Genomic DNA, 16,954 nt, shown 5'->3' on the forward strand with positions numbered 1-16,954 from the left:
ATAATTGTGTTATATTACTTGACGAAATCTTTTTTTCTAACACTGCGGTTTTTTATTCGCCATTTAAAACAAAACCAAGGTCTTAATGTTAGTACAAATGTATAGCGATTTTGTAATTTTCAGTACCACAAATGGCTTTTTCAATTTTCAAGAAATAATAAATAAAAATAGTTAAATAAATGTAATTACATTAATTGTTCTAACACTTCTAGAAAATATAAAGGTTTTATAACTTTAAAATTCGTGTAGGCAAAATGAATAAGCGAGCGAAATCATTAACAAATGGTGATATCTTTTTTATCTTCACGATGACTGTCTTAATATTCTTGTTGGTTAATCGTTGTGCGTAATATACATTGTGCATTCCACTGTCATAAACCGCAGCGCGTTTTAACCCTTGCGCCTGACCGTGACAAATTTTACGCCATTTCCATCGATGAGACACGCGCAAGAATCCACTAATTATCGCGTCAATCTCGGAATCCCTCGCTTTTTCTCGTCCTCACGTTAAGAGTCACGTAATAATTAGAAATACTAAAATTTCAATTATTGCGCGGTTCTCTCGATAAAAACATGGCATGTTGCGCAAGAGCGCATATCGTAAAAGCAGGGGTCGCTCATAAGTGAAATATTACCTAATTCTCAAATGTCCGTTACATAGCCGTTAATACATTTCTGTTGTGTTAATGAACCGAATTAGCGTGGCACCTCTGATGGCTGTACAAGTCGTGTGTCCAGATTAAGATTGAGGCCAGCAAAAGGGGATATACATTCACAAAAAATTTATTTAGAAAAGTTACATTTTTTAAAAAATAAATTGAGCATGTGAGATATTTTTGTAGAATATTTATCAAATATATTTTACGAAACAAGTGGTACTCCGATGCAAGTGTGACTTTTTTTTAATCCAAAGTCATCTTTTAAAGTAAGGATTTTCGTAAAAACCATAACAATTTTTATATATTTTAATGTGTTGCTAAAGTTATAATAAAAAGAAAACAATAATACTATTTTATTTTCATTATATATAGATTATAAAATATTATTTATCAAAAGAATGATTATTCCGTTTCATGTTTTGTCTAATAGACTTCTAGATATACATTCTAATACTGAATCCATCATCATTAACAAATTATGAAAGACATACTCCTTCAAGTCCTTGCGCTATTAACATAAACAGCATAACATAAAAACAATGCCCCCGAAATATGCATCCTTGCGGAACCCCACAGATAAAGAAAAAACTAATGTTACGGAGAAATAAAACTGTCTATTGCGGGCCTACTGATGTATATTCACGGTAGAACCCTGGTTCCTTCTTTCGTGGTCAGGTATTGTCAGATCGAGGTTGGAACTGGACGGAGTGTTAGAGATTCCGTGAAAAGACTTCTTGGTTTGGAAGTCCGCCAAACTCACTTGTCCTCCCTTATAGGGAGTGTGTATAGCGTACAGGACCATGATTCGATTTAAGTCCAAAAGGTAAAGTGAATTCTCTTTTGGTTTGTTAATCGTTGAAAAGATATCATTCTTTTGACTTAATAATATTTTTATTATATTTAAGTAAGTACATTAAAGGAAAGGACATAAGATAGAGTATATAAAAGTCATCTTCCCCAAATGGTATTTATATGTTATATTAGTGTAATGGTATAATAGGAACATTATTTAAAATGAAACAGATCATTGCAACGTTAAATGGATTTGAACTAATATGAAAAAAAGAAAGAAAAAAAGAGATGAAAATGCGTTTGTTTATTTTGCTCTCCTGTTGAATAAGAATAGTGTCATACTATAAAATCTAAAGCAGGCTTCTTAATTGTTACACCTTGGGAATTAGTTTTAAAAAGTTTACCTAAAGTAATTTTAGAACCATTTTAACAAGGCCTTGGACTTTCAGTAGGACGTAACTATCTATTCCTTGCGTCAAAACAAGTTAAAAATGACGCTGGCTTCAGGTGAAATATACACCGATTGAGTAGTCTCAGCTCAAAAGCCAGACCAATCGTGTTGATTTCAAAGAGCAATGGCTGAGTGGCCTACAATGAAATAGACAGGCCTACGTCACATTGCAGTTTGACACCAACTAACCAAAGTTAAAATGGTTCTAAGAATTGTTTGTATACATGTATGTTGCAACGATCTTGACGCTTATGAAAACAATATCAACTTTGTTATGCATCGTTTCTTAATTTAGTTTAAAAATGGGGTTACCTGCGGCACAGATATTTATAGACTCCTATTCTTAGAAAAAAAAATATTGAAATCTAATAAAAGATTCTCTCAGACATACCAACAAATTCGTACCACATGAAACAACCTCAGACGCTCGTATGCTGTCACTGGGAATGGTCTTCGAGACTTCGCGAGATGTCGCGAAGATATCGCGTAGAATTCGTAGATCGTAAAGCAATAACGAGGGGGACATTTATTCGATATTCATCGGTGACCATGCATCCGCAGTGCCTTGATGGCTAAACCCACTGTAAATCAACTCCAAATATTTAAGAGTGTTTCCCCCTCCTTAAAAAGGAAGGAACCGGTTACTAAGTACAATATATTTTTTTTTACTCCAAGATTTTACAAAATGAATCGAATTATCATACTTTTTTTTTTTTTTTAATTTTTTCTCATTTTAATCCACTACGTGCAAATTGCATAACTCAAATTGTCTAAAAGTTTTTTTCCTTAATGTAAATGATGAAACTTTTTTATTTGCTATTTTCCCCGTAAATCACCAAAGACCATTCACCTTTTCACCTCTCGTCCAAACCATTTTATTTTTTATCCTCTTGTTCAACATACATATATCGCTGTCAGATGACACGAGAAGTGAACGAGAAGAGAACGATGTTATAGCGACTTTGCTGGAAAAAAAATTCTCTCTTCCCACGGCATGAGCGATAACAATCAAAATAATCCATGTTCTGACATTAACATTGATAAAATCGCCATACAAGCGTCATCCGTTGGTAATATAGCATGAGGTACCGCTTTTATTTACCTCTGCGTATGAAATAGAAGGACTGCGTTTTACAAAAGAACTTACGGCCAAAGTTTATAGTATTTCATTATGGATTAACCTCCAACAGTTTTTAACTTGATACCAATAATAATACTTATAAAACAAGAAATGAAATTAATTGATGAAAATGTTTCACACTGAAGTTCATCTCATATGACTGAAACTATTTACGACTTTGTCGGCAGTTGTTTTTTAAAACGTAGTCAATATCTACAAACTTATAGGGTTTTAATGTTTCTTAACCTCTCACAATTTTCCCTTTCAGTATATTACTCGCCATTGCAGTAGCTTCATATCTAGCGACAGTTACCGACGCTAGAGGTCGTCTCTTAGAGCCAACTCAGAGGTCATCACTATGGCGACGGGGTTTCAAAAGTCCAATCAACCGTGACGATGATGGTTTAAACTGTGGAGGCTATTGGGTAGGCTTTTATTTAAAATGTATTTGAATGAAAAAAAAAATCTGTGAGAATCGATTCAGCCTTTTTTTTTTATAAACTGGAAGGATTCCTCAAGAAAAGCATATTTCATAACCAATACCGTACATATACTTTATAAGGCGTAATACAAACTTTTTATGATATTAGTTGCAGAACTACAGACTTGATATAGATGCTTGATTTCATTGTAATTTTGCTTAAAATTTAACTTTGTCAATGGCCATATTTAGCAAAAACTCATAAATTAATAATCAATTAATTTAAATTACATTTAACCAACCATGAAAACTTTTATTATCATATTTAATATAAATTATTAAAAGATTATTTTCTCTGCGGATTCTCTCCACAAGCAGAGGGATTACAGAGGTTCGAAACACGTGCATCCCCGCATACAGCAACATACATATCAATAAGTACTGTTTTCGAGTATCTACGTATATTTTAGTTTCAACTAGATGGACCTCTTTGACACTGTAAGCAAACAAAGGCTTGTTTGCATGTCAACTCATAAAATCCGTAGTCATGAAATTTCAATAAAACGGTCCACATCGCGCACGCGCTATCATAAAACATGGCTATTTATAAACAGAATCATTGGGCTGATGAAAAGATTAATACGGTCTGCTTAAAACGAAAGCTTTCAAACCGAGTGGACATCATAAGACGCCTCCTGACAAAGGGCCACGTTAATTTGATTGATGGCGGTGCTACACCGTGACGTGCCACCTTAAGCGACCATTTCCTGAACGTTCCATATTTGGTATCTCGCATAAAACGTCAATATCTTTTCAAAGCTTCAAAACTGAGAGAGAGAGAGAGAGAGAGAGAGAGAGAGAGAGAGAGAGAGAGAGAGAGAAATACTAATGTCATAATTGATTTTATTTTGTATTTTTTATTTTGTTGACACTGTAGCTGTAGCTTATATTTACTTTACAGCATCAATTCACATACATGTACATCGTAACTTGGTGATTCACCCGCCCTTTGTCCGCTCATTGTGTGTTATGTACCTATATGCCGTATTTTTCATTGGCCTGCAAAAAGAGGTTTCGCAAAAAACGTGGGTTCTTACATATTTTTCTTGGGTTGAACAGAGATTCGGGGGAAAGGGTGGGGGTGATAATTTGAGGGTGCGATGAATGGTATGGTATGGTATATAGATGATGTATAGTTGTTTCATCCGCCATCTTGCAAACTAATAAAATGAATAGGAAACACACAATTTTTAATTTTGAAAATTCATGGTTAAATGTAACATCTCTATTTAGGTCTTTAACTCGGATGAAAACGAAACATTTTATGACGTAGTTACGTAACGCGCTTTCCTACTGGCTGAAAAAATAAAAAAGAAGGATATCTACGTTATAGTAAGACTAGCCTCAAAAATGTATTAACCATCCTGACGTTACGTTTGAATTTTGTAAACATAAACTGCTTGTCATTTTATATTCGCATAAAATATGGTAGCTCCTTAAATAGGAGAGAGAGAGAGAGAGAGAGAGAGAGAGAGAGAGAGAGAGAGAGAGAGAGATTCTCTATAAATTGTTTCATTATACATGTTAACTATTTTAATGGTTTGTATTTCTTTCAGCATCAATGGCAGATGAATTCAGGCAAATGTGGGGTGTGTGGTGACCCGTATGACGTTTCACCTCGCCATAACGAGGTTGGCGGGAAATTTGCCAACGGAATTGTTTCCCGTTATTATAGTACAAACGACACTTTTATAAACGTTATAGTGGAAGTTAAAAAGAACATGAGGGGATACTTTGAATTCCGTTTGTGTCCCGAAGTGTCAGAATCAGTTCCGGTGACGCATGCGTGTTTGGATAAGTACCATTTAGAGATTGAGGGCCATGGCAAACAATTTGAGGCGGTTCATCGTGGGATGAATCACCTCCAGATCCGACTTCCGGTGGGCGTCGCTTGTGAGCGCTGTGTTCTACAGTGGAAATGGCACACAGGTATTACACACATGGAGACTTTCTCAATTAATATCGTTAATTTGGTTAGAAACTCCATTTAAAAATAGCTAATTTTGGTGGCGGAGACGGGGGGGGGGGGGGGGGGGGCTTTTATTTCTAGACCAATTCACGTAATTCTGTAATATTAAAATAACCTTCATTAACTAAAGTTCACATCGTTCTTTTGCATTATATCAGAATTCTTAAACGTTTAATAATAATAAAAAACATTCTTTTTTTTCATTTTTATTCAATTCATCCAATTTAAACATTTAATAGTTTCCCTAAATATGCAATTTAAAAAAGTCAGTTTCTTATAAATAGTATAAATTAATTTTATGAACTATATATCAAAACATATCCCAGAATATACATGTATATTGATGCGGAAATGAAATGCATTGGCCTATATATAATTATAGTTTAAGTACAAAAATTCACAAACTAACACATACCAGAAATATAGATCAAACAATGATAACCGATCATATGGAATTGCACTCGCGAAAATATCAACAAACAAACAAACAAACAAACACTTAAGAAGTCCCCTTGCTTTACGCCAGTAATTAATAGCCCCTCACCTGAACGCATTACGCGGCGACAAATAGTTGTGGACAACATTACCCAGGCTTAATGATTACGGCACGAGTTTGTACATGGTTTTTATTGCCCTTAAATGGCTCTCAACCCACTGATGTCAATGCGCATGTCCCCGGGCCGATTTTTCGTGTAGCGTCCACAGACATGCTTATTTTGGTAAACGCGTGATAAAACTGGTAAACAGCGGTTAGTTAGCACTTAAACAAGTAAGGCACGTCTGACAAATTGATCAATATAGGACGGGGAATAGAAGTATTAAAAGGCATATCCATTATAGATACCTGAATATTCTGTCCTATAATGCAGATATGTTGGGGGGTCCTCTCCTTCGCTTGATTAATGGTCTCCTATATATTATTTGTATAGAAAAAATTGGAGAGAGAGAGAGAGAGATGGATTATTATTCAAAAATATGCGAGATATAAAAGATATCTTAATGATTAAAATCTAGCTCTATACATGACACTTAAATTATGTAAAGAATCTGAATTGATATGCGTAAAATTGATTTTTATAAAGCCCGTGTATTTATATATTTGGTTTTCAAGATTTCATAAAAATCATCATCTAAAAACTATTAAAAATAGTATTTATTTGTAATATATAATTAAATATTAATATAAACAAAGAACAATTAAGGAGGATAATTTTAGAAATCTCGATTATAAAAAAAATGCATCCACCACTTTCAATTGATATATTTCGTTATTGCTACAGAACCAATTGTAGCTGTTTGGAACGATTTGTACAGAAATTTCAGTATTGCAATCTACGGCTCATATAAATTTTTGTTTCAAAAATATGATTTAGAAAATTACGTTAATGTTTTTTGGTCGACATAACTTTTTTTTAATGGGAGAATTTGCTGCTTTTTGGTCTTTCAACCAGATGTTTTTGGGGCCAAATAGAACATCTAGGTTTGAGGTGAAAAGGAATAATAGGGAAACCTTCGAGTTAATCGAATCAGCTTATTTTCGAATAAAGAAGTATTTCCGATGCTAAACCTTTTTTTCATTAAAGTATTTCTGTGATGTGAACCAACAATGGAAATGAACAGAAGAATTTTTCACAAGAATGTGTTATTTAATACAATCGCATGTTTTATTTATATTTTTTATATTGATTGCAATAATGTTGATTTGATTGCTATGTATTCCAATCGGAATTTTGATTTTTTCATTCATTAACACGCTTTTATACTAACGTGTTAATAGATTATATGTTGAACAACACAATTTATAGTTCAAACTTAGTATACTTCATTTTGTTTGTGTGAAGTTTCTAAAAAATGGTTTTTTTTTGTTTTTTACAATGATTCAATGGGGAAAATTTCAAAGAGTTTTAACACATATCTTCTATATCTTTCTAATGTAATATTCTTCATAATGAAATCAAATCAACATGGTCTGAACTTTCAATATAAAAAGAAAATAATGTAAATTGAAATTTACATATATTCATTTACAAAAAAAGAAGAAGAAACTTGATCATTATTTGTTATTATTCTGTGTAATAACCCATTTAAACCCGTTTTAATTGCTATATATTACAATAAGAAAATAATAACTTCGACTAAAATTCATCATTAATTTCAAACGTTGCATTTGCGCCGACAATAAAATAGAAAATCTTCAAAAGTATTATTATGAAAAAGATTATGTAGTTGTTTTAGCGTTAAATGAAAGCAAACGTTTATTTTACAAACTTATCACAAGTTTTATGATTTTTTTTATATCTACATTAATCTTATTAGAATCATAAACCTCTTATTGATAAATTGATTCTGTTGTTTGTTTTAGCGCTGAATGAAAGTAAACGCTTTTTTAAAAAACTTATCACAAGTATTATGATTTTTGTTATTTCTACATTAATCTTATTAGACACATTTACCACCAGTTGTTAATAAACTAATTCTGTTGTTTGTTGTAGCGCTGAACTGGGGTAAATGTGAAGACGGCTCGAGCCGTACAGGATGTGGGCCACAGGAGGAATATTATAACTGCGCTGACATCGCTATTCTTCCCCCAGAAACGATTCTGAAGAAAAATTTGAACTCTGCCACCCAAGGAAAGCAAACATCAGGCACAGCATTTCGGTATTTGAAAACAGACCCATCGCTGGAGCCCATTGTTCCAATTTTTGATTTTAACGAGAGAAATGCCCGGACGTCCAACAAAGTAGCCAACGAAGAAGTGCAGATCAGGAAAGATGTGGAACCCGCTTTTCCAAGCGTATCAATAGGAAAGGTTCCAAAACCAAAAGGCATCATGTTGCCCTATCTTGGAGAGGGTGCGAAGACAGCTGACCAGAACATCGCTGAGAGTGCCAGCAAGATGACGGATACAAAGGAAAAGATCAACCCAACAGATCTGTTAAATCGGTTTCAGTCCTCATCTGAATTCACTGATAAGATTTTATCTCGCACGAAGCGGACTACCCCGGTAACACCGAATCCCGTTACACGAGCACACAACAGTTTCTCTCTCAAGAAAAGCACAGTGAGCTTCTCGGGTTCTAATGCCAACTCAAACGTGGGTCGTCTTGGATCCATGAAGGGTCAAACTGGCCTCATTTCACCACCACTTTCCGCAAACGTAGAAACTGAGTCCCAGCCAGTCGTTGGACAATCCTCTTTCTCATCATCGTCATCTTTATCATCGTCGTCTTCCTCATCATCATCTTCATCTTCTTTCTCATCTTCTGGAATGTCACACAGCTCTCCTCTTACGTCGGTTAAATGGTCAGCTTCGTCTGGAATCACTGGTTCCGAGTCTTCACTGTCGGGGATCGATAGCTCAGTACCCATCACTAGTGGACTGGCATCACAAGTTCAACCGTCTGTCAAAGATGGTAAAACAGTCCATTCTGTGTCTTTTGTCGTCAATAACACCCATAGTGGAATAGACAAGAAACCCCACTCTGCTGTTTCCCTGGCGTTACAGAAACTTAAGAAGTTGGTAACCTATGTAAAAGAGGGTGGCAACGCGGAAACCATTCAGACCGTCCAAGTTACAAATACACCCAGCGGTGGAATTAAAAAGGTTATACGGACTGAAATTAGAAAGAAAAACCAAGGTGTAACTCCGCCAGGCTTTCTGAGTGGAAATCAGGGAGGCCTTCAAATTTCAGCAAGGGACCTCTTGAATGGAAGAATATCATCAAGTAAAATGTCTTCTTTTAGCGGTTCTGTAGGGGTACCAGTAAAAAAAATAGTGGAGTCAACCAAGGTCAACGTTAACCATCAAGTTAATCAACAAGTCCACTCAAACAGCATGCCGCCATCTATAATGGAGTCATCCAATATCGATGTTGCCCAGCAAGTCAAGCAACAAGTCCACTCAAACAGCATGCCGCCATCAATTTCCATTGAGATCACAAATACTTCTGTTTCCAAACGAGTATCTTCTAACGGACATCAGAAAGCTGACATTGAGATGAAAACTGAGAAACAAACAAATGCAGCAGATGTCTCAATAACGTCACAATCTGAAACTAAGACTGTTGAAAACATCCAGACAGAAAACCAAAATCAGAGACCAGTCGAGCCTATACAAGAAATAGTTCCTTCATCTGAGACGAAAACACAATCCTTTGAAAACGAAATGGTTATATCAAATCCAGAGACTGTCTCTTCTTCAAAAGCCCAATCGACTGTTATATCTAATGTACAAGCAATTATGTCCAACAACCCACAGTCATCGGGCGATTCAGGAATATTTGTAGTGAAACAGATTTCAAAACCGAACCCTCGATCATCCTTCCGCCAAACTGTTGTGATCCCAAGCAGTAATGAAAATTATGCTGTTCCTTCCTCTATGTCTGGGCCTTCTCTCACGATCGCTGGCGGGTCCCTCTCTAGTCGTCCAGCTGACCTTGGTTATAACAAAATGTCACAGGTGTCAGAGTCTGAGGCTAGAGAGTCATTCTTAAGGACACAGAAAATTTCATCGGGACAAAATAACAAAGCGGCTGTATCAATCACAGAAGAAACTACGATAAAGGAACCTGCACCAGTTTCAGTTGTCAAATCTGAAGTAGTTTCCACGACCAAAAAGCAAGAAATAACCCAAAATGGAAACGATGTCTTGGAAGCAAGAAATATTGAAATTGCTAACGAGGATATGAACAGGAAAAATTTAGCTGACAGACAACAAGGAAGAGTAGAAATTAGAACCATTAATAGCTTTTCACCAAATAGGGAATCAAAGAATTCATTTTCAGTCAGACATGATGTATCCAACATGAATCGTAATATTCAACAAAGAAAAGAACGACTGAATACAGAAAAAGTCTTCCAAAATGTCAAATCCGAAGCTATTGAAAAGATTCTTCGTGAGAAACAAGAGAAAACTCCTTCCAGAAAAATTGCCCACAAACTGGCATCTGATTCACAACAAGTACGGCCTGATACACGAAGAACAGAGTCCGTTGTAGTGAATACAACAAATATCAACGAAATGAATGTAGAACCAACGTCATCATCTGTATCTTCATTTTCTTCGTCCTCATCTTCGTCTTCATCTTCGTCTTCTTCAGTTTCGACTAATTCTCAGACTGATTTAAAAACAGATTCTACCATGGGAATAGAAACAGGGAATTGGCAAGCAATGCCGAATCAAAACAGTCTTAAAATTGAAACCACAAATACGTTGATAGAAAACACAAATGTTCAGAGAGTAAATACAAACCCAGAACCAGAACCACCAGTACCAACAAAGAAATTGGAAGTCATCACAATTATGCCAGATGAGATTTCGACTCCTTCTACTGTTTTGGAGATTAAATCATCGAACAACATTGTACAAGAAACATCATCGCCAACTCCAGAACGACCGGTTGGGATTTTCAGCACAACACTTCCACCACAAATTCCTCCTAGCACTCTTCCACCCGAAGGAGGATCACACAGCAAGGATCAGCTTATATCAAGCCCAATCCTTATTAAAGGAAGCATCAATATCGGCGGGGCCGGAGGAACTCAATGGGGGATCTCCAATGGCCTTGACACTGCTCCACAAGGTCAGAACTTAATCGTTGACGGTCTAAATCAGGGACTTGGACTTCAGTATGGAATGAATGATCCATCGTATCAAATTAATTTCAACTTACCAACTGACGTTCAGCAAAACATGGCGTCCACTAGCTGGATGGACTCTTCTGTTTCCAATACCAATCTAGATTCGTTATTTATTGATCAGCCTACTTCAATGAATTCTCAGTCTTCTTTCGTTGACATGTCAAATAATGCAGGTGAACAGTTTTTGGCGGCTGGACCAGTCGAATCTATACCTTTACCTCCCGGAGAAACCGTAAATGCCGATTTTCAAAATTCTGCATCTTTCGTACCTTACGACGGTAATATGATGACTGGGGGATTTGATCAATTTAGCACAGGATCTGCCGCAGCTGACGCCAGCTTTGTACATGAATCCAACTTTGCTAATGTTGGGCAAGGATCTGTTCTGTCGTCTAACTTTGCTGGTCAGGGACTATCATCTGGATTTGACACCGGAATTATTCCTAGTGGAATGGATCATACACTTTTGCGAATGTCCGATACTACTGCTTTTGAAGTTGGCCCGGTTCTTTCGGCAGGCGGACAGGTGGCACATGACAGTGCATTTGGACTTGGTTTTGTAACATCATTACCGGAAACATCTCCACCACCTACTACGACGACGACGACAACAACAACAACAGAACAACCAACAACAACAACACCAACTACTACTACTACTACTACTACTACCACAGAACCAACAACCACGACGAAAGCAACAACCACAACAACTGAAGCAACAACGACAACAACGGAACCAGCTACCACACAAGCACCAACTACTACAACCTCAACACTACGACCTACAACTAGTACTAGTACAACCCAGAGACCAACTACAACAACAACTAGGGCGACTACAACAACGACAACACAGGCGCCAACTACTACGACTAGAACTACAACGACTGCAGCCCCAACTACACAAAAGACAACAACAGAAGTTGTAACAACACCAGTGCCAACAGCAGTTGATTATGGCCTTGATCTATCAGTATCGCAGACATCATCGTTGTCCTCGTCAGTGCAATCCAAATCACAAGTGGAGACTGTCAATACACAAAAATCAGACTCGTATACTGTAATATCAGGTGATAAGGCTTCACTGAGTTTAACTCCGCCTCCTGATCCTGTTATAAAACAAGTGGTGGTAACAAATACCGAGAACGTTGAAATGGGTGAACAACCTATACCACAATTGAAAGCGGCCTCAGCACAGTCCCAATCGTTGAATCAAAATAGCATTGATGGGAAATCATCAAAGATTACCTCGATTGAAAGCACAAAATCAGAAATATCGGTGAACGCACAACAAACCGGCAGCGACGTTGCCATGGACACCGCCCAAAAGAGCACTGTAGATACCCAGGTTTCAGGAACCAGTGAAACAATGTCATCTTTGGAATCCAGTGGGACAAGTGGACAAACAAACACAATGAAAGAGGCGTCAAAGTCCGTGGCAATCGATGCAACAGTTCCAGGCAGAGGGGACATTAGTTCAAATTCAGACCTCACGGCCCAAACTTCTTCCACTAATACAGAAACTAAAGTAGACACACAGACTGAAAAATCACAGGGTAGACAAGATCCAAATGCTATTTTAGCTAATATGTTCAAGGCACTTACCGATATAATGCTTAAAGTTCAAATGGGTGGCGCCCAAACATTCCCATATTCAACAGATCAAAGCAAGAAAATCGACATGACAAGCTCAATGGATGGGGCTCCTTCCGCTACCACATTAGAAAAAGCGAACCAAGTGGATTCAGTTAGTTCCTCTTCAAGTTCCTCAACAAGCTCGATGGATTTGGAATCTAAATCCGTATCAGCAAGTGAAGTTGTGCAGAGTGATGTTAAGAAGGATAAAATTGTTAACACCAAAACAGAAACTGCGAGCACGAATACAATGTCTGAACAATCTGCAGGAATGACAAACGTTATAGCAACTGATGCGCCCTTGGCTACCCAGCAACCCCCACAAACAGAGGCGCCAGTGGTGGAGAATGCCTATGTTGATACTGGTGTTCAGTCTTCTTCTGGTGACACGTCTTCATTGGCCATTTCCGGTAGCTCTGTAATGGACATCAATTCGATGGGAAACATGGCAATAGATGGACAAATGGTAGACCCCGGCATGATTGATGCAACAGGTCTTGGAAACACAGCGCCAGAATGGGGAACCGGTGGGATGACAGGCAATGTTGATTTAATGATGGACACTTCTAACCTAGCCACTGGAGCCAACAACGCGTGGGATACCACCTACATGTTTGATAATACTGCCACTGGTGGACTTGACATGGGAGTTGGGGCATCTGGCTCTAACTGGGATGCAGCTTTCGTAGACTCAACACAACCAATAGTTGATCCAGCAGTTACTGGAAATGCAGGTGCATCTTGGGACGCTGCCTACAACATAGACAATACAGGATTGTCACCGGCATCCTCCAGCTCTTCATCATCTATCTCTGCTTCATCTTCATCATCTATGTCGTCATCCAGTATTGGACAATCAACATCCACAAAGCGAGTTCAAATGACAAGTTCTTCGGGAAAAGAAGTTCGAGTTGAGCAACCTTCAAGGCCAGTTATTCAGCCTCTGACACCTCGTCCTACCCTCCCTCCTACAACAAGAGCTCCATTGCCACCAACCACGCAAGCACCACCGCCAACCACACGGCGACCTACCACTACCACACAAGCTACCACACCGTGGGACGCCTCTTTCGTTAACCTTCAGTCATTATCGGGGTTCCAGGTTTCTGGTGGCGGATCTAATCAGAATATGGCTGGTGGAAGTGTTTCCTCTGGAGGTCAGAACTCATTCAACAAGTTTGATCAATCGAATACAATGAGTGTTTCTAATACTTTCAACAACAATGTTGATATTTCAAAGACAATGAAGACAGATACTTCCAACACATTTAACACTTTCGGATCCACGAATTCCCTTCAATCTGGCGATTTAGGATCTTTAACAATTGGCCAATCGAATATGAATATGCAATCAGGCTCTTCATCAAACTTTGCTTCCATCATACCCACCGAATCCAGCCAAGCTGCCTGGGGTTTGGGTGTAGACGCCTCAGCAAACAGGGGTACCTTTCAGAACACACAGACCAACTTTAATACCCAGACAATGAACAATAACATGATGAACAACAACATGATGAACAACAACAACATGATGAACAACAACAACAAATGGAACAGCTTCTTAGAGGTCGGGACGTCTAGGTTCGATATTCCAGTTAATGTGCCGCCTCCCACCACAACAACGATGGCGCCGACGACGACCACGCCCATCCCGACAGAGCCGCCCGTCATTATTGACGTCAACGACCTGACGCCGGAATCCGTCGATCCTATATCAAGGTAAGATTCTAAGTTTTGTTTATGATTATGTAATTAACCGTGGCGGTTGATATGCCTCAACAATGCATGGAAGTGCAGGTATCCCAATGTAAATGACCTATGTTTATGACAACAGAGAGCAAAATAACGGTATGTCTCAACTACTAGTATACATGTACCAGTTGTTATTTTCTGTGATTTTACGATTTATTGCCAAAGATAATGTTATGAGTTTTTTTCCACTATTTGAAATCGCTATAATATAAATGCATATGAATAGTAGTGATTTTTAGTTCTATGTGTCATACAGAGAATTGTCTTGGTGAAAATTTAGCAATCATGTTACATTGATATCAGGATATTGGGAATGAAAAGTTGCTGTTATACAAATTGCATTGGTACTTTTTCAGAAACGTGATGCTGAGCATGATCAAATCAATGGGCCAAAATCAACAGACAATCATGACCCTCCTGTACGCCACAGGCGCCGATTTCCTGCGATCCATGAATATTAACCCCGCCCATCTCAAGGGCTCCGTCAGTACAGCTGTACTTAACATATTACCTGAGCTGAGAAGGTTCCTTCGACTCCCAAGGAGACGTAGCTTCCCTCGAGATCCATACATAGTCGGCAAAGGTTACCGCAGCGAGATCCAAAGGCGACAGGAGCAACAAAGACAGCAACAGTATTCGCATTACGATACAAACCACACAAATAGCGCCACCAATCAACACTATCAACCACCGCCACCACCAACTACTCCTGATCCCGTCCAACGAGCGGTGGAGTCCGCCATGAGCAAGCAGCTGATCACCATGCTAGGTTTGGCACCAGAGCCCCCAGATCCGCCAGCAGGTGGAAGACGAGGCAGAGGTCAACGTGGCGGCGGTGGTGGATGGGGCGGTGGAGGAGGAGGAGGCGGCGGCGGCGGATGGGGTGCCGCTGCAGATCCTTGGAATGTAGCAGGTGGTGGTGCAGATCCTTGGGCGACTGGTGGAGGAGCGGGCGGTGGTGGAGCAGCAGCAGATCCATGGGCACAGCCTGGACCTGATCCATGGGGAGCACCGGGCGGTGGTGGCGGCGGCGGCGGCGGCGGCGGCGGGGGAAGAAGAATGTCTCGACAATGGCAAGAGGTGCTAGGTCTGATCCCTGAGCCCGGTGATGTTCCTCCCGGACAGCGAGGTGGAGCCGGCGGCGGCGGCGGCGGCGGCGGCGGCGGAGGCGGTTGGGGTGGAGGCGGCGGAGGCTGGGGAGGCGTTGGCGGTGGATGGGGAGGCGGTGGTGGTAGAAGAGGCGGCGGTGGTTTTGGAGAGCTAGGCAGACTGGCAGGAATGATGATGGATCCTGCCGAAGCAGCTGAGCTTGGTCTTGGTCCTGGTGGACCCCGAGGCGGCGGCGGCGGCGGAGGAGGAGGAGGAGGAAGAAGGCGTGGTCCTGCCAGTAGAGGGCGTGTCTTACATGAAATTGCTGAAGCCTTCGGGTTTTAAAGAAATGAACTTTTTGTCTTAAGGAACGATTTTCGCAATAGTAATTTTCGTATTATTCCTACACTGGTAACAAGTTAATATCTTGCAACTTAAAGCATTATCAACAATTAACAAAAAAACGTGAAATGTTTTATTCTGGTCTTAATGAGAATTATAATTATTTTTTTTATTCATAATATCTATGCCTTGCAAAGGGTAAAGGTTGTTGCAAACTATAAGACGAAAAAGCTACACTACTTTCCCATAAGTTGTAATTGCATTTTTTGAGTTAACTCTTGTTACATGTTTGTCATATATTGGGAACGAAATTCTTCTCATTTTTTTAGGTTTATTTTGCAATGATCAGATAATGTTAGGCATCAGAGCATAGGCTATTAAGTGTTTCGTGGCCAAGTGTCACGAACGAACCCTTTTACGTTGGCGTCATAGGCTGGTGAATGACCACATCATAAAATAGATCCATCAAGTCGCAAAGAATGACATATAAGAATAGCTTGACGAAAGAATCTGTCCGATTGTACTCAATATTATGGATATATCTTTATTATTTAACCCAAATATACAAATAATATACCTTTTTAGATCTAGAGTTATTCAGTTCAACCGCATAAGATTAAACTTCTATGCTTGATATTTATAATGATAAGAAAGATTAATGTATTATTTATTCAAAGCATGAACCTATTGTATATGTATATTGAGTTTATGCATAATTTGTAAGAAGTATTTTACGCAAAGTACAAGGTTTAAACCGATTAATTTTAGTGATATCTTATGCACAATTTTCCCCCCGGAAATATCCGATCTGTTGTTTTTGACATTTTTGACCGTTTTGTTTTTGTCAAATTTACAATGCGATCTTTACTTTTTCATACAATTGTCGTGTGAATGTTGTTGTTTGGTAGGGCCCTATGTGTGAATGTGCAGTGCATGATTTTATTACCAATAAACCATAAAAAACAAAATAAATCCTATTTAATGTGTTATATTCGTACAGACGCCATCGGATCTTTCTGGG

General features: G+C 38.7%; 1 protein-coding gene across 1 annotated transcript; it reads left to right on the forward strand.

Annotated features, from left to right (window-relative positions):
* Positions 1-1,295: 1,295 nt before the first annotated feature.
* LOC105319156 (streptococcal hemagglutinin) lies at positions 1,296-16,912 on the forward strand. The gene is made up of 5 exons (XM_011416568.3): positions 1,296-1,482; positions 3,291-3,447; positions 5,060-5,432; positions 7,965-14,469; positions 14,859-16,912. Exons 1-5 carry the CDS (start codon positions 1,460-1,462, stop codon positions 15,934-15,936), a joined length of 8,136 nt encoding a protein of 2,711 aa, XP_011414870.3. The 5' UTR covers positions 1,296-1,459; the 3' UTR covers positions 15,937-16,912.
* The last annotated feature ends 42 nt before the right edge of the window (positions 16,913-16,954 follow it).

The sequence above is a fragment of the Magallana gigas genome, chromosome 1 (assembly GCF_963853765.1).
Source record: "Magallana gigas chromosome 1, xbMagGiga1.1, whole genome shotgun sequence".
Taxonomy (NCBI): domain Eukaryota; kingdom Metazoa; phylum Mollusca; class Bivalvia; order Ostreida; family Ostreidae; genus Magallana; species Magallana gigas.

Bases quoted from the DNA above. Each gene is read 5' to 3' on its own strand.
- LOC105319156 (XM_011416568.3), top strand. From the start codon at position 1,460: ATGATTCGATTTAAGTCCAAAAG. The intron at 1,483-3,290 runs GTAAAGTGAATT...TTTCCCTTTCAG, and splicing joins ATTCGATTTAAGTCCAAAAG to TATATTACTCGCCATTGCAG. The intron at 5,433-7,964 runs GTATTACACACA...TGTTTGTTGTAG, and splicing joins ACAGTGGAAATGGCACACAG to CGCTGAACTGGGGTAAATGT.